The 24,386-nt window shown below is 43.0% G+C and overlaps 1 protein-coding gene across 1 annotated transcript in view; it reads right to left on the bottom strand.

The window, feature by feature from the left end:
- The window catches only part of SCNN1B (sodium channel epithelial 1 subunit beta), a 148,507-nt gene that overhangs the window by 97,340 nt on the left and 26,781 nt on the right, over window positions 1-24,386 (bottom strand). The window contains exons 2-3 of the mRNA XM_082260268.1: window positions 4,961-5,280; window positions 491-794 (exon numbers count right to left, since the gene is read on the bottom strand). Coding sequence (XP_082116394.1) covers window positions 491-794; window positions 4,961-5,280 — 624 coding nt within the window. The remainder of the gene's footprint in view (window positions 1-490; window positions 795-4,960; window positions 5,281-24,386) is intronic.

Genomic DNA, 24,386 nt, shown 5'->3' with positions numbered 1-24,386 from the left:
GCTGTGACTTGGCTCAGGTGCCCCCATAGCAAGCTGCTTGCTGTGGGGGCACTCAACGGGAGAGAGAGGCCAGGAGCACCGAAGAGGGACCCAAGAAGAGGAGGATCTAGGCTGCTCTGTGCAAAAAACCACTGCACAGGGCAGGTAAGTATATTATGTTACCTGCCCTGAGACTTTACAATCCATTTAATAAGTGTGCTGCTTCTCCTTTTACTGTCCAGTCCCAGACTGTGGGAGGGACCAGACCTTTAAGTGTTGGCTGAATAAAAGCAGAGAAAAAATAGGTCTCCTGCCCTACCAGACAGGACTGTGCGGTGGGGCAGAGCTATATAAGGCAAAGAACTGGATGACCAGAAATATTAATTCCTTGACAGTTAATTTAATTGGTTAATTTGGTTAATTTAATTGGTGTATTTAGCTGTTTGCCTGGAGTTTAGCTTTAAATGAGAAATATAAAATTGGTCAAAGAATGATGAAGAATGATTCTTACCAGTTGTATGGCTACTTTGTATCTCTCGGCATAGAAGGTCTGGTTGCCTTTGGTGGCATTATTGATCTGTGAATAATCCGCGCTGCTGTCAAAGATGTTGTAGACAATTGGGTTGTTGGGATCATGTTCATCAATGACAACTAGAGGCATGTGGTTCCACAGACTGGGGTCAAGGGTCACATTCTGGTTTGTGTTGTTGGGAGCTGGTATACCGGAGCCCTTCTCACTTAAAAACTGGATCCGATTCAATGCAGTGTCAACCAATTCATCCAAATCATTTAGGAGATGCTTAACATTTGAATATCTGTAATGCAAGTACACAATAATATATTCAATTTGTATATGGTGCCATGTAACATGTGCCATGTCAGTGTTTGTGTTAGGATCAGTGTCAGGAACTGTCACTGTGTTTTAGCTACTATTTTAAAAGAAGGGTTTTATATTTAGTTCTATTTATATTTTGCATCAGTGGCAGTTAGTGTCGGTTTATTTTAGGTAGGATAAAAAGCAAAATGTGCACTACTGTGTCTGGGTCCTACTATTGGTACAAGAAAAACAAAAAATGCACACATACTGTATGTGGTATCCCTATGAACATCATGAGTAGGAACATTTATTTCTGGCTGTTCTTTGGTGGTGGGTTATGGCACTGGCAAAATAAAGGGATTATATTGCCTGCTGAAATGCTTAAAAACCTAGGGTTTAATATAACTTTAAAACATATTTAAAGCCATAAGCAAACATGTAATATATTGCATTTTACTAGTCCTTATATGTGGTGGCTGCATTAGTATTCTCTTTTATGGGGCTTTTTTCCTTTTATTTGTACCTGTTTTTACTGCTAGTAAACTACTTCCTATCCTAGGATGACAAGACTTACTCAATGCATTGTAACTATTGAGAAGCAGAATTGTCGCCCTCTTGTATTTGCCATAACATAGGAGGGAGACGCTCTGTAGGCCACAGAGATAGCTGGAAACAATGCTAATGAATAAGAGTCAGCAGAGGCAGAGCTCACTGGATTTGTGCAAATAAACACACTTCAATCAAATAAGCCACACTTTCAAGGGTGCATACCAGTGGTTTCCAAACTGTGGCCTAGTGGGCCAGGTGCGGCCCTTTAGTTGCCTTTATCAGGCCCTTGGGGCACTATTCATCCCATTGACATTACTGGGGGACATAATTCCTCCACTGACACCAACAATGAGGCACTATTCCTCCCACTGACATCAATGACGGGACACAATTTCTTCCACTGACACCAACAATGGGACAGTATTCCACCCACTGACATCAGTGATGGGACAGTATTCCACCCACTGACATCAGTGTTGGGACAGTATTCCTCCCACTGATGCCAATGATGGGGCACTATTCCTCCCACTGTCATGAATGAAGGGGAACTATTCCTCCTGTTGAACAGCAATGATGGGATGCTGTTCCTCCCACTGACGCCAATGATGGGGCACTATTCCTCCCACTGTCAGGAATGATGGGGCACTATTCCTTACGCTGAACAGCAATGATGGGATGCTGTTCCTCCCACTGACGCCAATGATGGGGCACTATTCCTCCCACTGTCAGGAATGACGGGGCACTATTTCTCCCACTGAAAACCAGTGATGGGGCACTATTTCTCCCACTGATGCCAATGAATGGGCACAACTACTCCAGCTGAACACAAATGATGGGCCACTATTCCTCCCACTGACACCAACAATGGAGCTCTATTCCTCCCGCTGAACACCAATGATGGGGCACTATTCCTCCCACTTATACCACAATGGGAAACTATTCCACCCACTGACACCAATAATGGGACACTATTCCTCCCACTGATGCAAATAATGGGACACTATTCCTCACACCGACACCAACGATAGGGCACAATTTATCTAATACCAAAAATAGGGCATTTTTTACTGCCACTGTCGCCGGGACATATTCTACTCTCACTGGCCACAGTCTGGCCCCTCCAAAGTCTGGCCCTTTGATTAGAGAGTTTGGAGACCCCTGGTGTATACTGTATAACAGTATAAATAATAAATTTAAAGAGAGAAAATAAGAGACATTTGTTGTTAGGTTAACACTTTGAGGTTGGAGAATGTAGGCAATACTATATGTTTGGATCTGTGCTAGGTGTGCCAGTAAGTACAGGTTTATATTTAAAGTGACCCCGCCACTACAGGGTCTAATATAAACTAAGTCAATGCGGTAAAAAGAAGATACTGTATATTTACCTTTCCAACGATTTGGTGTTTTTAAACTTTGCCATTTTGGTGATCACCAGCCACTGCAGGTATCCAACACTTCCAGGTGTGTTGAATAACTGCTCTCCTGCCGCATGCTATGGTTTATCCGACTGGCTCATACATCCTCTAGTGACATACAAGCCAGTGGGAGGAATCACAGCAGGCAGCTGGAGGAGCAGGTAGTCACACCCCTGGAATGGTCAGATACTCAGGGAACAGTAAATGGCAGAGTTTGAAGATGCAGGCCTCTGGTAAACAGTAACACTAAAGCCCCGTACACACGCGTCGAAAATTGGCAGGGAATTTTCGGCCAACGTCCGATCTGCCGATTTTCGGCTTGTTAGTATGATGCTTCCGACAACCGACTCCGACTTTTCGGCCAAAAAAAATCTGGTGTGTAGACTATAACATTTTTGTTGGCCGTCAACACAACGGCCGATTTTCATGCAGTCAGTACAGATTTCGACAGGGAAAAATGTGATGAGCAAGTCTCAGCATGCTCTGTGAAGAAAGAACACAAAGAAAGCAAACCAACACATGACATCACTTCTGAAGTAGAATTTTGTTGGGCGAGAAAATTCGTGTGCAGTCTAGAGCACATTCCAACCAACAAAACACAACTCTGGACAAAAGACGGACGATCGGTCAGCCGATAATCGTTGCGTGTGTACGGGGCTTAAGGCTAACCCTAACCCCTTTGCTGATAAACAAATTAAATAATCAGCATAGTTGTCACATGCCTTTTTTATTTAACAAAGCCATGTCTCACAGTGACTGGCCATTAGGCAATGTGTTCTTCTAAATTTCAGGGGGAATTTTTTCTGCTAATTTCACAAGAAGACAAAATTAGAAGCCAATTTCAACTAAATTTCAGAAAAATGGAAATCAGTAATCTCATTGTAAAATCCGGTTTATCATTCTGCTCTTTCCTACTGGCTATATATGTTACAATAAAATACCAACCTTAGATTCAATTATTTCAAACTATCTTTTAATCCTAATCACTCAACACAATAAAAACAATTATTTGGTTGAATTTAAATAAATTTTTAACTAGGGCCATTTATTCTAAAGCCTGGAATACACTTTGAGTTTTTTTATGTTCAACCAGCAAGAAACTGTCAGCTCTGGGTAGTATCTGAAGTTAGTACAGCGATCTTCCTCGTTGAGCTGTTGTGTGCTGACAGGGGGACGCCCCCCCCCCCCCCGTCAGAGCACTCCTATTAGCGCACTCCCTCTTCCCTCATTAGCTGAGAGCGCTGATCGGGAGCCAGTCAGCTGCTGGTTTTCCAGCATGCTCGTCCAACAGCAGCCGGCCATTTGGACCGGCTGGCATACACAAGGGCCAAATGTTGCCCGGCATTCGGCCCATATGTACTGGGCTTTTGTGCGATCTGTTTTTGCAGTTTTTTCATTGATCAGTTGTATTGTTACCTGTATGGCCAGAATACAAAAGATCATGGAAAGATTGTTTATATATAACTATATATATAACTCTCCTAGAAAAATTAATTTTTATAGCTGGATTTCTCAACCATTTTTTGATGGACGAGCATCGTTTTTTGTGCTTTTGTATGCTTAGATTTTTATCATCAGTTAACTAAACAAAAGTATGGGCAGCTGGAATACAGTTCACCAGTGAAATGAATGGCATGTGTGGCATTAAGAAAGGGACATTTTCAGAAGTAATGCTGTGGGACACTGGGCATGACTTCTCATTGAAGATTCCTGGAACATGGCAGGGGGTGGCAAGATTTCTTAAAGGACAAGTTCACTAAAAGTGAATTTGTCCGTTTATTAACTGTATATTTTTAATTAATTAATTAATTATAATTTCCTTCCTTGTTTGATATCATAAGTCTTACACTTGATTAAACTGATTACAACAACTTACGACAATCAGCAAACTAGCCCTTAATCTAGGCCTTTCTTTTTCCCAGCTCTTAAGCTCACAGAGGTGGGAAATTGCATATAATAAGCACCCTCATTCATCTAATATTTGATCATTCTCCATCCTGGAGGGATTGCTTTACTTGGTATTTTGGCAAGAGCTCAAAAATAATGTTTACTAGAAAACGACATGTTTTACGAATATCCATAGTGTTAGGATCACTAGTAAACATGGTATGAACATGGTAAGAGTGGGCTCGTCCATAAATATAAGTTTCCTGTCATTTGTGGTATTTATTTTTAGTCAAAAGTGGTGTTTTTTACTCACTTGAAGGGGTTGACATTGCAGACAGTTACAGCAGGGAACACCATGGTTTTGAAGCCAATAGAGAGAGACACACTGACACCATAGGACAGGTATGTTTGAATGACAAGTCCCCACTGCCAGAATACGAGGCCTGCAAAAATCAGAGTCAAAATGAACCACATGACCCTCTTCTTTGGTCCTTCAGTGACAATGCGCTTCGGCCCATGAGTATTAGTATTGCTGCAAAACCAGACTAGCAGCTCCTTGTAGGTGTAACCGGGGCCCTTTTGCATGCGGTGAAGGGCCCTTGTGAAATACAGCTTAGTCCTCTTGATCATCACCTGCAAGAGTCACAAACATTATAGTTATCATTAGAGGTAACATCTGAGTATCTCGCATTTGTTTTTCCCTCTTTCCCATCCCCTCCTCTGTCCTTCTCCCATCTTCCTTGCCCATTACCCTCACATATTGTTGGGTTTATAGTTATTGGACCTGCAACTATTCCCATGCCAAAATACAAAAAGATTAATGTTTTATCAGCCATAAAGACAGGTACATACCCTTTACTAACAATGTCTAATCAATGTGATCGCAATTGATTAGCAATGGAGCCAAATGAAACTAGCATATCCCATGGCAATGTATTGATAAATGTAATGATAAATAATCAATTGATAAATGCCATTTCAGATGTTTCTTTTGCTCAAAATTTTTCACTCAGCACAACAGTGAACAGATTCTTCAAGTTAACATTAGTTTGTTCCATAAAATACGAACACTATTTTATTTGATTGAATTGCCCTTAAAGCTGCCCAAAATCATCCTATCATACAATTGTATTATGTGTATGACCAGCATTAGGCTTATGCAAAGCGAAATGTTTAAAGTATAGTCACTCATGAAAATCAATCATATACAGTACCAGTCAGATAAATTATTTGCTTAACCACTTGCCTACCAGGCCAATTTTTGACACTTGGTGTTTACAAGCTAAAAATAATTTTGTCTTTGCGAGAAAACTACTTAGAACCCCCAAACATTATATATATTTTTTTAGCAGAGACCCTAGAGAATAAAATGGAGATTATTGCAATATTTTTTATCACACCGTATTTGCGTAGCGGTCTTCCAAACGCAATTTTTTGGGGAAAAAATTCAATTTTTTGAATTAAAAAATAAGAAACCAGTAAATTTACTTTTTTCATAATGTGAAAGATAATGTTACGCCGAGTAAATAGATACCCAAAATGTCGTGCCTCAAAATTGCGCACGCTCACAGAATGGCGACAAACTTTAGTACTTAAAAATCCCCATAGGCGACATTTTAAACATTTCTACAGGTTGCCATCTTAAAGTTACAGAGGAGGTATAGGGCTCAAATTATTACTCTCGCTCTAACGATCGCGGCGATACCTCACATGTGTGGTTTGAACACCGTTTACATATGTGGGCGGGGTTTCCGTATGCGCTCGCTTCTACGCGCGAGCTAACGGAGACAGGGCGCTTTCATTTTTTTTTTTACTATTTATTTTATTTAGGCAAGCATTCCTTGTAATAGAAATAGGCACGACAGGACCTCTTTTTTGTGAGATCTGGGGTCAAAAAGTCCTCAGATCTCACAAGTTCACTAAAAGATGAAGAAAAAAAAAATTGGTTGCTAGGTAACGACGTTTGCCATTGCTCCGGTCCTCCAAAACCATAGAGTCGACATCCTGTCTGTGAGGATCCGGGACCGGATCGTTTTCCCCGCTGCCGGCGGGTCCGGTAAGCGGGGAAAAGGAGCGGGACGTGGCGGGAGGGGGGGGCACCTCTTCCGCCATCCCGGAAGGGTGATCCCGCGGCGAATCTGCCGCTGGAACCACCCTTATCGGAAAGCCAACCGCCCACCGTTTAAAAAAATATCAGGGTTATGGCAGCTATCTGCTGCCATAACACCAGTATTTAGGTTTAAACAGAGGACGTATATATACAGTACATTGGGCGGTTGGCAAGTGGTTAAGAACCATGTCCCCAGCACACCTTATTATTTATCTTGAGCTGTTTACTAATCGCATAAGAAAAGAAATGGACTTCTTCATCAGGCAATAGTGATATTTCACACACATGACAACCAAAATATATATATTTATATACATATTTTTTTTTTTTTTAATTAAGTACTTTTTATTGAATGAGGTTGTTCATGGTTTACATACAAACAAGACACCATGTTTCACAAAATCAAAGTAAAAAAAATGAAGAAAAACAAACAAGATCAATAACACAAGTTATACATCCAGTGTAAAAAAGGAGGACATGCAAATCCAGTGTACAAAATATTAAAACAGAAAAACACATCAAAATGAGAACAATTCCAAGACCCACCGCCAAAGAACTAGTGCACACATGGGGTGCAAATGATCTAAATACAGGTAAAAATACAGATATAAGGTCCACATAACTTACAGTACAGGCAGAGTGACTCTATCCCTCTAAATCGGCATCTACAAGCAGGGAGGTATGGGTTGATTCAGTAGAGGACAGACATGGACACCATGTCTTATGATATTTCTGAGAACAATCCCTATGTTTAGAAGTCAATTATGCTATTCATGGGTTTTAATTAACTGCATTCCGCCATTGGAAGACAGAAGAGGGTGTGGGCGAGGGCCACTTCTGTAGTATTCATTTATGGGCTAAAAACAAGGCCCTAGTCCAAAGCAAACTGACCTCAGCTGGAAGGGTATCCTCTGGGATAATACCTACCGTGTTTCCCCGAAAATAAGACCGGGTCTTATATTAATTTTGGCTACAAAAAACGCACTAGGGCTTATTTTCAGGGGATGTCTTATTTATTTATGGTATGTAAAAAGACGAACTTAAAGGGATTGTAACCCTAAAATAAATAAATATCCTGATCCTTTAAAGCATGGTAGACAGCACAGTGATTGTGTTGTGTCATTTAGCCCTCTTTATGTTCCAAAAAACCTGGAATAAAATAATAAAATGTAAAAAAAAGTTCTCTCCCTGTCAGCTCAGGAGTCAGCATGACATTCTGTAATCCCAAAAATAAACCTTGGATAAAGTCATTGTAAAAATATGTAATGGATTTTGTAAAAATATTATGTAATGTGCAGTGTGTCTCCTTTTGTAACTTTACTGTATTGTGGAAAATACCATATTTATAGCGCCGCTGGGCACTCACGTGACCCTCCGGAGCTCTACTTTCCCTCTCCGAATACTGCAGAAGGAGGGGCTGAGATCAAGGATTTTACTAGGGCTTATTTTTGGGGTAGGGCTTATATTGCAGCCATCCCTGAAAATCATGCTAGGTCTTATTTTTGGGGTAGGGCTTATTTTCAGGGAAACAGGGTAAGATAACCAACTTTTGGCCTAGAGCTTAGATCAGATACTGTTAAAGTGGATATTCACCCTATTTTTTTACTTTGGCCCCCAGGCATTGCTTACCAATGTGCCATCAATGTTTGGGATTTTTTCATTTTTTTCCAATGTTTAAATATCTTTTGGCTTCTGAAGTGCTGCACTTCTGTATTATCTCGCCACATTGGCTCCTGGGGTATATGTGTCATATATGAGGTACGGTATATCCTCCCACCCGTTTGCTCCTGGGATATATGTGTCATCAATCCTAGCAGTCAACGTGCATCCTCTGTGTCGCGCCGGGTGCGCCTCGCTTTCTTCACAATGTGCAGATGCGAGATTAGCGGGTGCATGCTGGGTAGCCAGCTTCACCATATCCCAGAAGAAAGTCTGACCAGGCTTCAGATGCCCACTGATGATGAATGCTTACTGAATCGAGAGAAGACAGTCGGTCACATTGCATTCACAAGGAACACAAACGATAGCATATGCAGCTTGTGCCAATGTGCACTGCATAAGCTGCGACTATCATGGGTGTGCTTTTAAAGAAAAAAAAAAATTTGTGGAGCTCTGCTTTAAATATATGAAAAATGGATGTCCAATAACAGTGAGACAACCATCTTTAAATAGGAAACTCATACCAATTAGTATTGAATCCCTTCCGCGCTGTAATAAATACCCAACTAACACAAAACAAAAGATAATTAAAAATTAACCTCAGGCACGTAAAAAAGACAAATGAGTTAAGGAATACACCATAAGCCTCACTAACACAGGCATACTGAAATGTACACCTTTGCAAGGGCCATGTTTGTCTGCACAGGGATGCACAAGTGTTCTATGGGGCAAACTCTTTGTGATAGAGGCAGGCTCTGATGTGATGGGAGCAGACTTTAATGTGATAGAGGCAGACTGTGATGTAATAGAGGCAGACTCTGATGTGAGGGGAGCTGACTCTGATGTGAGGGGGACTGACTCTGATGTGAGGGGGCTGACTCTGATGTAATAGAGGCAGAGTCTGATGTGGGGGGGGCTGACTCTGATGTAATAAAGGCAGAGTCTGATGTTGGGGGGCTGACTCTGATGTAATTGAGGCAGAGTCTGATGTGATAGAGGCAGACTCTGATGTAATAGAGGCAGAGTCTGATGTGAGGGGGCTGACTCTGATGTAATAGAGGCAGAATCTGATGTGATAGAGGCAGACTCTAATGTAATAGAGGCAGAGTCTGATGTGAGGGGGCTGACTCTGATGTAATAGAGGCAGGGTCTGATGTGAGGGGAGCTGACTCTGATGTAATAGAGGCAGAATCTGATGTGATAGAGGCAAACTCTGATGTAATAGAGGCAGAGTCTGATGTGAGGGGGGCTGTCTCTGATGTAATAGAGGCAGAGTCTGATGTGAGGGGGGCTGTCTCTGATGTAATAGAGGCAGAGTCTGATGTGAGGGGAGCTGACTCTGATGTAATAGAGGCAGAGTCTGATGTGATAGAGGCAGACTCAGATGTAATAGAGGCAGAGTCTGATGTGAGGGGAGCTGACTCTGATGTAATAGAGGCAGAGTCTGATGTGATAGAGGCAGACTCAGATGTAATAGAGGCAGAGTCTGATGTTAGGGGAGCTGACTCTGATGTAATAGAGGCAGAGTCTGATGTGATAGAGGCAGACTCAGATGGAATAGAGGCGGAGTCTGATGTGATGGGAGAAGACTTTGATGTGATGAGGGCTAACTCTGATGTGATAGGCGCAGTCCTTGATGTTAAGGGGTGATGTGGGGCTGACTCTAATGTGATAGGGGATGGGGCTCTGGTGTTACAATAGGAACTCTGTTTTGAAAGGAGACTCTGATGTAATTAGTAAGCTTCTTGCAGTTCCTGCAGTCAGTTGTGCTACAGTGCAAACAGCATGCTAACTGGAGAAGAGAACAGAGTGACAGATGAGCTCATCAACATGATGCTTCTTCTTTCACTGTCCAGTCACATGGTGGGGGTGGGGATGGACGACCTGTAAGTGGTACTGAACTGCAGCAGAGAAATATCAGATCTACTGCCATGCCATACAGAGCTGTGCTATGTGGCAGAGGAGTGTAAATCTCAGGACTGAATAAACAGAAATACATATCCTTTAGCAGGTAAAGCAGCTCCCATATGTATCTGTCATCTGTGTAGTGAACTGTTTCTTTGGAGTTCAGCTTTAACTCATTCATTGTAGTAATCAGTCACAATTGTAAAAAAGAAATAAATAAATAAATCACTAGACTCAATGTGGTTTCTTTTTTAAAGACGGTTCTCATGGGTTTTGAATGACATAAAGGAGTCAACTGCAGCTCCTAAACTTTCTTTTAATGTGATTAAAACCACTTGCCGACCATCCGCCACAGTTATACTCTGGCAGGTCGGCTCTGTCCAGCGAAATTACATACCTGTACGTTGTTTCGCGGGACAGCTAGTGGGAGCACGCGTGTGCCGCCGGAGGCACGACCCTGCGCCGATTGGCTACAGGGGGAGCCAATCAGCAGGTCCAGTGGCCACGATGTCCGCCGGGCACCCGCGATCGCTCCCTGTGGAGACAGAATGGCCGTTGTAATCACGGCAGACCGCTGTTCTGTCAGTAATGAACACAGGGATCTTGTGTTCCTCCCATTTAGGAACACAGGTCTCTGTGTTCATGCAGCAAGCCCTTCCCCCACACAGTTAGAAAGCACCCCTCCTAGGGACACATTTAACCCTTTGATTGCCCCTGGTGTTAACCCCTTCCTTGCCAGTGTCATTAGTACAGTAACCGTAGTAATGTCACTGGTCCCCCCCATAAGTGTCAAAAATGTCAGTTAGGTGTCCGATCTGTCCACTGCAATGTCGCAGTCCCGCTAAAAATCGCTGATCGCCGCCATTACGAGTAAAAAATAAATAAATAAATAAAAATGACATAAATCTTTCCCTTAGTTTGCAGATGCGATAACTTTTGTGCAAACCAATCAATATACACTTATTGGGAATTTTTTTTTACCAAAAATATGTAGCAGAATACAAATTGGCCTAAAATGATAAAAAAAATGTGTTTTTTTTTTTATTTTTTTTTTGTTGGGAACGTTATATAGCAGAAAGTAAAAAAATATATATATTTTTTTCAGAATTGTCGCTCTTTTTTTTTTTGTTTATAGGGCAAAAAAAAAAAATCGCAGATGTGATCAAATACCACCAAAATAAAGCTCTATTTGTGGGAAAAAAGGACATCAATATTTTTTGGGTACAGTGTCACACGACCGCGCAATTGTCAGTTAAAGTATCGCAGTGCCGTATCGCAAAAAATGGCCTGGTCATTAAGGGGGCAAAACCTTCCGGTCCAGAAGTGGTTAATATACAGCTCCTAAACGAGTGATAGTGATGGTGTTTCGGGGACATGCGTCTGGTGCCAGCCATTGTGATTATGGCAGTGCCCCCATATTCTAGGTTCTCATGCTGTATGAAGCGTACCTGCATTGATATAACATAAGTGAATAATATACATCTGACTAGTTGCTGTGAGCAATTGTAGTCGCATAATAGCCCTGCATCCTTTACATCTTAATGAACAAGCCTACTGGCATCTTAAAAGATACATACAAATTAATCATTATCAACAATTTAGCTAAAAAGCCTGGAATATTCTTTATCCTTTTATAGAATCTAGAATTACACTCCATACTTGCCAGACAGGAAATGTCACATTTCGTCATGTCCCGTAAAAAAAAAAAAAAAGAAGAATGCCATGAAAAGTAGAATTACACAATGCCCTTATAGAGCTAAAGGGCACTTGTCATCTAAGAAAATGCAAGCATTTTATCTGGAGAGAAATCAAAACTGGTTAAGCCACCGGCAGCAAATATATTTGTATATACTTTGTACTCTACGTTGTCATCTTTTTGTGAACTTTAATGGCATCCCAGTCTTAGTCAGTAGGATTCAATATTGAGTTGGCCCCCCTTTGCAACTATAACAGCTTCAACTGTTCTGAGAAGGCTGTCCATAAGTTTTAGGAGTGTGTCTATGGGAATGTTTGACCATTCTTCCAGAAGCAGATTTGTGAAGTCAGGCTCTGATGTTGTACTAGAAGGCCTGACTCGCAGTCTCCGCTGTAATTCTTCCCAAAGGTGTTCTATCGGGTTGAGGTCAGGACTCTGTGCAGGCCAGTCAAGTTCCTCCACCCCAAACTCGCTCATCCATGTCTTTATGGACCTTGCTTTGTGCACTGGTCCAAATCATTTGATGGGGGGGATTATGGCATGGGGTTGTTTTTCAGGTGTTGGGCTTGGCCCCTTAGTTCCAGTGAAGGGAATTCTTAAGGCATCAGCATACCAAGACATTTTGGACAATTTTATGCTCCAAACTTCGTGGGAACAGTGTGGGGATGGCCCTTCCTATTCCAACATGATTGCGCCCCAGTGCACAAAGCAAGGTCTACATCTGTTTCCAAATTTCATCTCACTTAAAGGACTCAATTATAGATGGCCACCTTTAGTTCTTTCAGAAGGCTCTAGTCTTTAACAAGCCCTATCGCAGGTCTCTTAGTGCATTCTGCTGTGATTTTATTAAGAGACGTATGGGAAATAACAGCAGTATGACTGTCACATCCTTAACAACCAAGGGCATACTGGGTCGATAAAGTCACAGGGGGCAGGATCATCCATTGACACTATCAGACAGAGCTGTCAGATGGCGAGAGCCTTCATTGGAGGTAATGCTCTTTTTTTTTTCTCTTTTTTTCGGGTAGGCATCTGGCATTCATCGTAATTGATATTGGATCTACTATTGGTGACATTTTTTTAAGGGACTTCTCAAAAACGACCTCCCGTCTTTTATTTACACTACACTTTTTTTTTTTTTGATGAATGAGTAGGGGTATTATGTACCCCATACTTATTCACATGGGGGGGAGGGATCAGGGGACAGCTCCCAGATTCTGATAAGTCACCCCTTGCACCCCAACAACCACCAGACCAGGGTTGTGGGGAAGAGGCCCTTGTCCCCATCACCATTGGGACAATGTGGTTTAGGGTGTGGCAGAGCACCCTTCCCCAAAGCACACCCCCCCCCCCCATGTGGCCTAGTATGATTCAGGAGGGGGGTCACTCACTCTTCACTCCCCCCCTTTCCTGGCCTGCCAGGCTGTGGGCTCAGATAGGGGTCTGGTGTCCTAAAGTATAACTAAAGGCTGTGTGCTGAAAACACGTCACAGGAGTGGCAAACAAATTGCACTCCTGTGATCAATACTGTAGGAGAAGTACAGCCAAACGAGCTTTGGCTGTAATCTTCCTTTATCAACTAGCTATTCTACACACACAATTATAATTGGTTGATCATGTTTCGACTGATCCGAATTTGAATTGTTCCAAAAATTTGGAATTCATAAGAAAATGAATAAATTAAAGAAACTAAGCAAATTTCTAAACAAATCAACGAAACAAAATTAGTAACATAATGCATTTATCTGAAATGAAAGAAAACACATTTTTCCATTCTGTATATCTGTTTTTGCTCTAGTGACAACTCCACAGATTTTCCCTCACTTTCAGTTCTTTTAGTGAGTGGCTCTCCCTATACAAATATACAGATACCAATAAAAAGTTCCAACGCATAACTGCTTTAAATAAAATAAATGGCATAAATACACTTTAATAACAAATATGACACTTTTTACTGGTTACTACAGATTTGTAGGACAAAAACTGTTGAAGATGTAACAATGGGTAATGTTACTGAGTTGCAGAACTTTTTTATACATAAGATGGTGGTACCAATTAGTTTGCCTAACTGTGACTGGATGCAGTTGCCAAGAGCAGTCTGGGAGATGTAGCCCAGAAGAGGGATCATAACTACAGCCGTTCTGGGGCTGCAACTATAAGGCCCATGAAACCTGGAAGCAGGAGAGACCATGTAAAAGTAAAAGCCTGGGAAGGAGCCAGGCAGCTGGGGAAGCGCACCAACCAGTAAGGAGCAAGAGTGCTCTTTTGTACCGAGACAAGCTGCGCCAGGCTGGACTATGCTGTGCGAAGCTGGGAAAGGTCAGGGAGAGACAAAGAGTGGACTGCTGTGCTGGACACCAGGACCAGAGGGCTTATCTCAAGAACACTTGCTGCAGAGAACTGTCACTAAGGAATTTGCTTAGAGGGTCCTTGACCCCCGTTGTAGTCAATAACCAACAGTTAACCCTTTCGTCAGTCTCCACTTGAAAGATAGAGCCATTTCTTTCCCTTAACAGTTTGCCACCAGAGACTTATTACTTTTGCTGCCACATCCATCAGTAGGCCACAGCTATCAACACCAAAGACAGAGCCTAAAGCTGTCAGTATCCCAGAACACTGACCCTTATTTGCTTTTATTAGTCCCCCCCCCCAACTGCCTTTTGAACTGGCCTCACTTTCTATTTGGTTGCACTAAGGAGTCCACCCACTCACTGAGCCTAACTTTACAATAAAACCACTGTTGAACATCACCAACCCCCATGAGTCATCATTAGTCTTCTTGCGCGCCAACACTTAAAGTGCCCCAACTTTGCCAGCAGAACTTAGCTCACCCTAAAAACTGCCCACGTTACTACATTCCTGAGGGCAGAACTAGGCTGCTGTTATCAAGTACATTCCAAGGCTGCCTAGCCCCTTTGTCTGAGAGCCCTCAGTCACTTGAGACATATACCTTTCATTGGGAGTAGTATTGATCACGCTTCTAGTACTGCAGCATAAGCTGGGTCTGGTTCTAAAGGTACCTTTATTGGTTAAATTGTACCTGTTTTTTTGTAATGATGTACGTTGACAATGTTATACCAATCTGCTTTGTTATACTTGTAATCTTAATCTGCCTATACAGTTTGCTTATCCTTATTTAAAGGTCAGTGTGTGCCATCTTTGTGTGACTGCTGTGAGTTCCCAGTCAAGGTATTTCTGGTTGTGTCAGCAAGGGTGAGGCCTTACCTAGGGCCAAAAAGAGCAGAGGACCCAAAATTACCAGTGGCTCCTGTGGTAATAGCACTACATGGATATAAAGTTTGATGCCATTCACGTAGTGATTGGGTTGTATCCAGAGCTATCCAAAATGTACTCAGTGTACTATGTTAATGATGGTTATTATACAGTGCTACAGATATAATTATTTATATGTAATACATGTGTGAAAACCCAGTCATAGAAAACAGACACCCTGTCTGCAAGCATGATGTGTAAACACTTACGTACATGCACAGTCTAAAAGAGGCAGCCATGTGAAAAACTAAGAAGCTTCTATAGAAGTTGCAGACTTTTTCAACATATCTTCAAGAAAACCTTGGATCCTTGTTCAAACAGTACTTACAGATAAAGGTGATATGCCTGAATACGACTACAAGAAAAATTGCATTTTCAATCATTTCTTTCAACAAAAATATTAATAAATGCAATGGTCTACTGTGGAAAAGTAAATAAACCCTTGGCATCAACGCAGGCATTGCTCCCTTTAGAAGAAAGGACCACTCCTCCATGCAAAACTATTTCAGTTGCAAGATGCTTTCTGGGTTTCTTTGCATGAACGGTCTATTTAGAATTCCAACTACAACATTTTATTGGGACTCTAATTAGGGCTTTGACTAAATAACCCTCTATTTCTTCTTTTTGAGACATTCTTCGGTGGATATGCTAGTGTGCTTGAGATTCCTATCGTGTTGAATCACTCATTTCCTGTTTACTTCCAACGTTTGGACAGATGGCATCATATACTCATCAAAATTCATATAATGCAGAATGTAGCGTTGACTCAGTGACCAAGAGCTGCCCAGACCTTAAAGCAGAAAAGTAGCCCCAACTATAACATTTCCATCAAAATGTTTCTCAGATGTTATTAGGTTCTTCTGAAATATTCTCTTTAGTTTGTGGCAAACATGTCTTCTGTTACTGTGACCAAACAAGTTTATTTTTGACAGAACAGTCTTCTGCAGATTGTTCCAAATGCTTGGTCTTTCAACGTTCAATTAAAAAGAGTAATCTTGCTCTAATGTTTTTTGGACAGGAAAGGCTTGTTCTTAACATACCTCTTATGCAAGTTGAATTGGTGCAATCTCATTCTGATGGTAGATTTATATACTTTGACATCAACTGTTTGAAAAGTTAACTGAACTCCCCACAGTGAAATTTTGGGGTTGTGGAGACTTTTTCTAGTATCAAATAATCTGCTCCTGGCTTAATTTTGCTAGGCTGATCAGTCCTGGACAAATCAGCAGTTGTTCGAAATCTATACCACTTGAAGATTATTTTCATTACGGTGGAATGATTGATATCAAATCATTTGGCAATCTTTTTAAATCCCTTGCCAGACTTATAGATATCTACAAGTGTCTTACTGGGGCCCTCTATTGATTTTGACATGATGATACCACACTGATGTCTGAAATTTAAATAGGACCAGTTTAATCTACTACTTAAAGAGGTTCTAATCACTGGCATCTAATCCAGAATACTGGACGCTAATTTTATGGGTTTAGGGTGGTGGTATATGTGAGGGTGTACCTATATTTTCCATATCACAAATCTGCATTTCATTATTATAGATTATGGATATGAATACACTTTGTCAGTTTCATGTGACAATTGTTCAAGTGTGAATTGTCAAGTATCAGAGCTTGCTGTCCCTTCATTTTCCCGCGTTGTTTTACTAATGTAGCACCCTCCTAGATAGGTGCTAGGTAAAGCCATCTAATGCTCCTGCTGCTTATCAGGGTAGTCTGATCTTTAGTTAGGCCTGCTCTCTGTGCTCAGTGTGTATTCATCTGGTCTGAGGGAGTGTCCCCACTGTATCCAATAGGGAGGCCTGTTGGACAGTGGAGGAAACCTGGCCAATAATACACAAGCTTTTGTGACTGCCCCAGTGGGTTCTCACCTGGAGATGTGCATCATGGGATTGGTGATAAAAGCAGGGAGCACATGTGACAGGGGGTCTTTTGGTGGGAGCAAAGTCCCAGGAGGAGGTGAACCGCTGTCTCTCCTCCTGCAGGTGTGAGGAAGGTGGTTCAGACAGTCGGCCTAGTGAACCAGGTGTGGAGCTGAGCTGCAGAAGGATCCAGAGTGCTGAAAAGTGGAGCTCCTGGCAGAGTCTCTCAGGAAAAACAGTATCGTGAGTACCAGGAGATTTGCCTAAGGGTCTGCCTAGGAAAGGGGACCACTCCAGAGAAGTCAGGGGATCAAGGAGCTAGCTCTCACAGGATGTGAAATATTAAAGGGGGTGCCGTGTAGTTGACCCTGAAGAGTAGGAACAAAGTGGGTACCAGGAAGGGCCTTGAAGATTGTTCTGCAGTACAGTACAGTTTACCCCAGGAAGTTCTCTTACTACTATTTCACTGCTAATGTCAAGGTGAAGCAGTGGCCTAGCCGCAACTCAGTGTTACTCAGTGCTATTCAGCATTATTCAGTAGTCCCAGCAGATTGTGCATAGTTACATAAGTTGGAGTATCCCACTATCCAAGTTCTCAATAAAACACAAAAACAAAAATCACTTTTGAACATGTTGAATTGCCTTGCTGTTGCTAATGGTAACCCAGGGGGACCCGTAACCAGCAGCTCCCATGGAAGTAGTGCTACTGGAATGTGCAGAAGGCAGGCAGGGATGGGCAAGCTTTGGCAGTATAAGGAAGTGCCAAAGCCTTCCCTGTTAAAATGACTAGACATTTGACCAAAACTGAAGACTTTTGGAGGCCGTTGCAGGTGCATGCATGTATGTAGATGACTACACGTTATACCTGAAGCATTATTGTTTTTGCTCTAGTTTCTTTATCTTGGTAGCAATCCTGAGAATTATTTGGGCCAGAAATTCAATGCAAAAATAGTTACCTGTTACTTTGGGTAGCCGTTTTTACATTCAATTCCTAGGCCCAATGATGCTCAGGATTGATGCCAGGACTCAGTATGGTAAGCAGTATTCAGGATGTCCGAGCAGAGGAAGGAATGTCAAATCTCCATCTGCTGATTCATCCTCTTTCATGTGAACTTTGCTCTGAGTGCTTCTGGGCTCACAGCTGTCAAATTCTAGCCCCTGGAAGCTAGAGTTGATTTGTTCAAAAGCAGTGCTAGGGAGACATCAGGGTCTAATAGCCAGTAGGTAAGCGGAGGTACAGTACGTCAACAAGTGAGTAGTTCTAGTTCTACAGTGGGTGAGTTTTCGAGTTAATATGGGTGAAAAGCTAGTGAAGATGATTACAGCGGGAGGTACTGGAAGGGGGGTAGGGGTGGAACCAAGGAACAGTGTGCAGAGGTAGGTAGGGGGTAGAGACAAGGATTGACCAAGAAGGAGGGAGTACATGCACCTATTCTCCAAGAAAAAAAGCCCTGCTTACCCGCGGGGTAGAGACAAGGATTGACCCAGAAGGAGGGAGTACATGTGCCTATTCTCCAAGAAAAAAAGCTCTGCTTACCCGCGGGGAAGAGACAAGGATTGACCCAGAAGGAGGGAGTACATGCACCTATTCTCCAAGAAAAAAAGCCCTGCTTACCCGCGGGGTAGAGACAAGGATTGACCCAGAAGGAGGGAGTACATGTGCCTATTCTCCAAGAAAAAAAGCCCTGCTTACCCGCGGGGTAGAGACAAGGATTGACCCAGAAGGAGGGAGTACATGCACCTATTCTCCAAGAAAAAAAGCCCTGCTTACCCGCATAGCGAATCCAGCATTGTCCCGCTGCAACCTGCTGTTTGAGTGCCACACAGCGGGTCTTGTCATCTTGGTCCTCTTCAGCTGGCTGTCTCTGCCGAGTGTAGATAGTCAGATCCGATGACATTTCAAACGATCCTCTTCCCTGGTTTTGCCTTCAGAACTGTCCCCCTGCTTTGTGCATCAATCCTGCAGGCTCCTGGGAGATGTGATGTAGGTATCCCAGGAGGCTGTAGGATGGAGTACACCTCAATCTGGCCGAGGCCAGAAAGGCGGTGGGGAGTGTTAAAGAGGAACTAATTAGGTTTCTCTTTAACCCCTTACCGACTGCTCACATGGACAGTACTGCGGCAAAGTGGCGAGCCGATCCTGGTCTGATTCGGCAGAGAACCAATCAGTCACCAGATACAGATCGATGATTTTTGGTCTGGATCTGGTGATCGGTTCTAGCCAATGGCATCATGTCCCCTGCCTGTGTAATGTAAACACAGGCAGGGGAAGTTATGTAACTTTCCCTCCTGGAGCCCTTTCGGTTACAGGAGAAGACAGAGAGACATCTAAAACGTGAGTTCCACCTAACACTACACTGACACTACCTCACATAGGCACATTTAACCCCTTGATCACCCCTGATCACCCCCACAAACCCCTCACAGTGAACACTATATACAGTGGTATACAGATCTTTTACTGATCACTGTATTAGTGTCACTTGTGACCCAAATTTGCGCTTTCGTCAGGCCCAAATAGGGTTAGGGCACCAGCCATCTATCCCCTAATAAAGACAAGAGAACGGTCGCCCAGGCGGGACTTTATATGAGGTTGCCACAATAGTCATGAAGAGTCAAAAAGTAAAATTTATTAGTAGAGTAAAAGCATACAATCGATATAAATGTATAGCCATAAGCATAGTTACAAAACATGTACAGCATGTAGAAAACAATTGACAAAATAACAACATAGCAGCAAATTGCGCATGATGACAGCATTGCAGCATCTGTGTAGCATAGTATTGGGTATATCTGTATTGAAAACTCTACGCGTTTCGTGGGTCTAATATGCCCACTCATCAGGAGTATATAAGTAGATCTGTATTGGGCCAAATCAGATTGAGAAATGCTGCCATGAGGTGGGGTGCCAACGTCTGATCCGGGAGCCGAATATCCACATAGGTTGCACGTAGATCTTGTCCCTAGCGCCATGTGTATGGTAGGACAAACCGAACTTGTTCGTCAACATAGAAAAAGCCAGCACAAGCTGGCAACCATGACCATAGATGTTACAACCATAACCAGCACATGTAGACACTGCAATTGCAGCGGTGCATTTCTTTTACCAGTCTATCCCCTAATAATGTTTTAACCCCTTGATCACCCCAGTTAACCCCTTCACTCCCTATCACTCTGTGTACTAAATACAGTATATAGGTACATACTGATCACTGTATTTAGTGTCACTTGTGACCCTAATTTGCGCTTGCGCTAAGCCCAAACAGGTTTAGGCCACCCGCCATCTATCCCCTAATAAACTTTTAACCCCTTGATCTCCCCCAGTTAACCCCTTCACTCCCTATCACACAGTGCACTAATATATACAGTATATCAGATAACTACTGATCACTGTATTAGTGTCACTTGTGACCCTAATTAGCCCTTGCGCTAAGCCCAAATAGGTTTAGGCCACCCGCCATCTATCCCCTAATAAACTTTTAACCCCTTGATCTCCCCCAGTTAACTCCTTCACTTCCTATCACACAGTGCACTAATATATACAGTGTGACAGAACCCACTGTCACTGTGTGTTTTGGAGGGGACTGTGCGCAAGCCTCCTACCGACAGACTATGGGCCAGAAGATATTGGAGACCTGGGGACATGCTGGCATTGAGTTAATGTAATGTAATGCTACAGCCCTTCTTCCCCCATCCCCCCCTCCTGTTTCTGTGTCTAATTGTGTGGATTCATGACACAGACAATGGTCTGGACTGGAGACATCTCTCCGCAGGGGGTGTGTATTGAGAGACTGCCTGTTTACCATAAGCTCATTAGGTTATCTGTAGCCTGTTTCAATGTACAAATGTTCAGTTCCCATTGGTTGTTCCTTGTCCCCTTCCCCCCTTTGGCAAGGCTAAGGGCAGTGTCCCTAACTGTGTGTAAAACTGTATGTCTTGGAATTTAATAAACAGTTTAAGCTCTGCATGTTGAACCCTCAACACCTGTGTGGATTGTCTCGTGATTGAGGGGTTAAGGGCTGGGTATGGCTTCTCCGCAGGCTGTGGGTGCGTTTGGAGGACAGGAGACACAGGTCCGGCGGATGTGCCCACCTGGGGTACTAAGATCCGTTACATACAGTATATCAGATAACTAATGATCACTGTATTAGTGTCACTTGTGACCCTAATTTGTGCTTACGCTAAGTCCAAATAGGTTTAGGCCACCCGCCATCTATTCCCTATAAAGGTTTAACCCCCTTGATCTCCCCCAGTTAACCCCTTCACTGCCCTGTCACAGTGTTTACTATATACAGTGATTACCGATCACTGTATTAGTGTCACGGGTGACGCTACTTAGGCTAGTTAGCGTCAGGCTCCCACCACACCACCGTTATTTAGCATCAGTTAGAGTCAAGTACACTAACACACATGCACACACACCTCCATTACTAGTATAGTGTTTGAACAGATCAATATCTGATCTGATCAGAACTATACTAGCATCCCAATAGTTTAGTGTTCCCAAAACGCAGTGTTTGCACAATCAGCACTGATTCCAGCCAGCACCTGCGTTTAGCCCCTTCGCCCAGCCCACCCTACCCAGGCAAGTGCAGTAATCAATAGATTACTGTCACTTCCAAAAAACACAAATCACACAAAACCGCTGGGCTAGCAGAGTCAGGCCCGATCTCTGCTAGCACTAGCAGTGTTTTTTGTAGCGATCAAATAGTCCTTACAATCGGGTGCTTTTTTACCTGTTAGTCACACTACTGTACCGGTAAATTTAGTTACTAAAATGACCAAACGTTGGTACAGTAGTGCAGAGGCCCACAGTATACTGACCATTTCAGATAAGAGCGATGGGGAAGACGCACTGGCAGAATCAGGGTCAGTATATGAACCTGTAGACAGTAGCGGCTCCCTGACAGATAGCTCAGACGACGGAGGAGTCCCTGCTAAGGTCAGGCGTACCCGACCCCATTCTGGAGTTGCTGAGATGCAAGAACCGGATGTTTCTCGTATGCAGCAGAGTGCCAGTACTAGTGCCGGTCACACTTCTCGTGATCTGGCAAGCACAAATGGCCTAGTACACCCTGGACCTAGTACAACCAGGGTCTCCGTATACCATACTAAATACATTGTATGTTTTATAATGTCCTATTTTTAATGTCCCACTTTTATGGACAGTGTCTCCTTTGCAGTATTGCAGGTCAGGGGTTATTGACACTGATCTGCTTGCTGCTATACTGAAGGTATACAAGTGAGGTAGTGGAGTATTCATTTGAACCTACAGAGATTTAAGAAGTAAGTGCAGTTTCCCCATTTGGGACAGACACATATCTTTTGAAACTCCACATTTACTGGCCAACATAAGACATAGCGGACACTGACATCTCTTTTGATTACTTTCAGACAGATTTATTCGTATTCTCCTGATGAGTGGGCGTAAGGACCCACAAAACGCGTAGAGTTTCCAATACAGAATATTTATCGTCATGCAGTATTGATGTTGATATGCTTTTATTTTATTATATTTTATTTTATTATGTTTAATATGCTACCATGCTGTCATTTTGCTACTATATTCAACATGCCCTATATGTCTTGTAACTATGTTTGTGGTCATGTACATGTATCTATTATATAATTGAATTTGATAATAAAACCTACTCTTTTACTCCCAGTGACCATTGCATCCACCTCATATAAAGTCCCGCTAGGGCTATCTTTCTTCTTTTTCGCAACTAATAGGGATGGAGGTGTTTACAATTGCTAGTGTTGGACCACCCCCCTTTTGACTACAGAGATTTAAGGTATTGTTTGTGAATTTTTTTAATGTATTATTCATCACATTTGGTTTTCTATTCTCCCTTTCGTGTTTTAACAAGTGTTTTATTTGCTGTATATTTTGTTGCTGATTACACAGTCTGGGCTGCCCTTGGAAGGTGGGCGTTTTTTGCCTGGGCTGGACAAGTGTCCCCGCCCCCCCTCGTCCATGTTCCTTCCCTGTCCCAGTACCCCCCTCCCTTCCCCTCCCCTCTTGCCGTCCTTCCTATTCTATGAGTCCTACTTCCCCTTTCCCCTCCCCCTCCCTTTTCTTTTTCCCCTCCCCTCCACCCCATTTGTCCGCCTTTGGGTTTGGGGCGGAGCAGGAAGAGGTGGGGCCAGCTCCCATTTAGTCTTCGTCTGTCCGGCATGTGATCCAGCAGCACTCTTTCTGGCTCTGAGGAAGGGGGTTCGCCCCTGAAACACGTCAGCCTAGCCACAGCAGCCCCATGCGACCATCTGCATGTCCATTCGCTACATTTGGGACCTTGGCTACCTTGGAGATTGCATATGCTATGTTGATGTGTGTTGTATCACACCAGTCTTGTGAGTACTTTGTACACTTTTTAATATTTTAAATAAATGGTTTTATGGTAATGCACTAGGTCGGTGCGCCCCTCTTTTTCTTTTTTGTCTTTTCTACCAGTTGGTTCTGGATACCCTTGATCCTGAAGGGGGCAGCAAGACCGATAGCTCTTTTAACACCTGAGTTTGTAGTGCACCTCTGTTCACTCCATCAGACATCACTCAAGCGCAGGAGATTTTGTTTTACCCCTAGTACAACCAGCACTGCAGTAAGACTTGGTGACGTGGCGAGTCCCATAAGTGCAGTTGAAGCTGGTGCGGTGGCTAGCACGAGTAGTGGCCCGAGACACCGCGTATTCAAAGACAGGCCCGTAGAGCCCATAGTGCCCTCCCTGAAGCGCTGGCATATCCTAATTGGCAGCCCACAGATTCCACAGCTCTAGTACTTCCCCCATTCACTGCCCAACCCTGAATTTGAGTGGAAACAGCTGGTTTTAATCCCCTTACATTTTTTTAGCTGTTTTTCACTGAATATTTTTACAGATCTATTGTGGATCAATCAAATTCATACGCACAACAATTCATCGCCGCCAACCCAAATTCACCCCTTGCCAGACCATACGCCTGGAATCCTATAACGATTCCCGATTTAAAAAAAATGTCTGGGCCTATCCTTCAACACGGGCATTACAAAAGAATGAATTGCGGCTATATTGGTCCGCTGACCCAATTCATCAAATGAGCGTGTTCTCTGCTGCTATGTCCAGGGTTCGATACGAACAAATATTTTGGTTCATGCATTTCAGCGACAATGAACTCTGTCGTCCTCGGGGAGACCCTGAATATGATCGGCTCCACAAAATTCGGCCCCTCGTAGACCACTTCAA

This window comes from Pelophylax lessonae (genome assembly GCF_965119305.1).
Source record: "Pelophylax lessonae genome assembly, chromosome: 6".
Lineage (NCBI taxonomy): Eukaryota > Metazoa > Chordata > Amphibia > Anura > Ranidae > Pelophylax > Pelophylax lessonae.
Note: the sequence above shows the minus strand (reverse complement) of the source record. Positions and strands in the feature narration are given on the sequence as shown.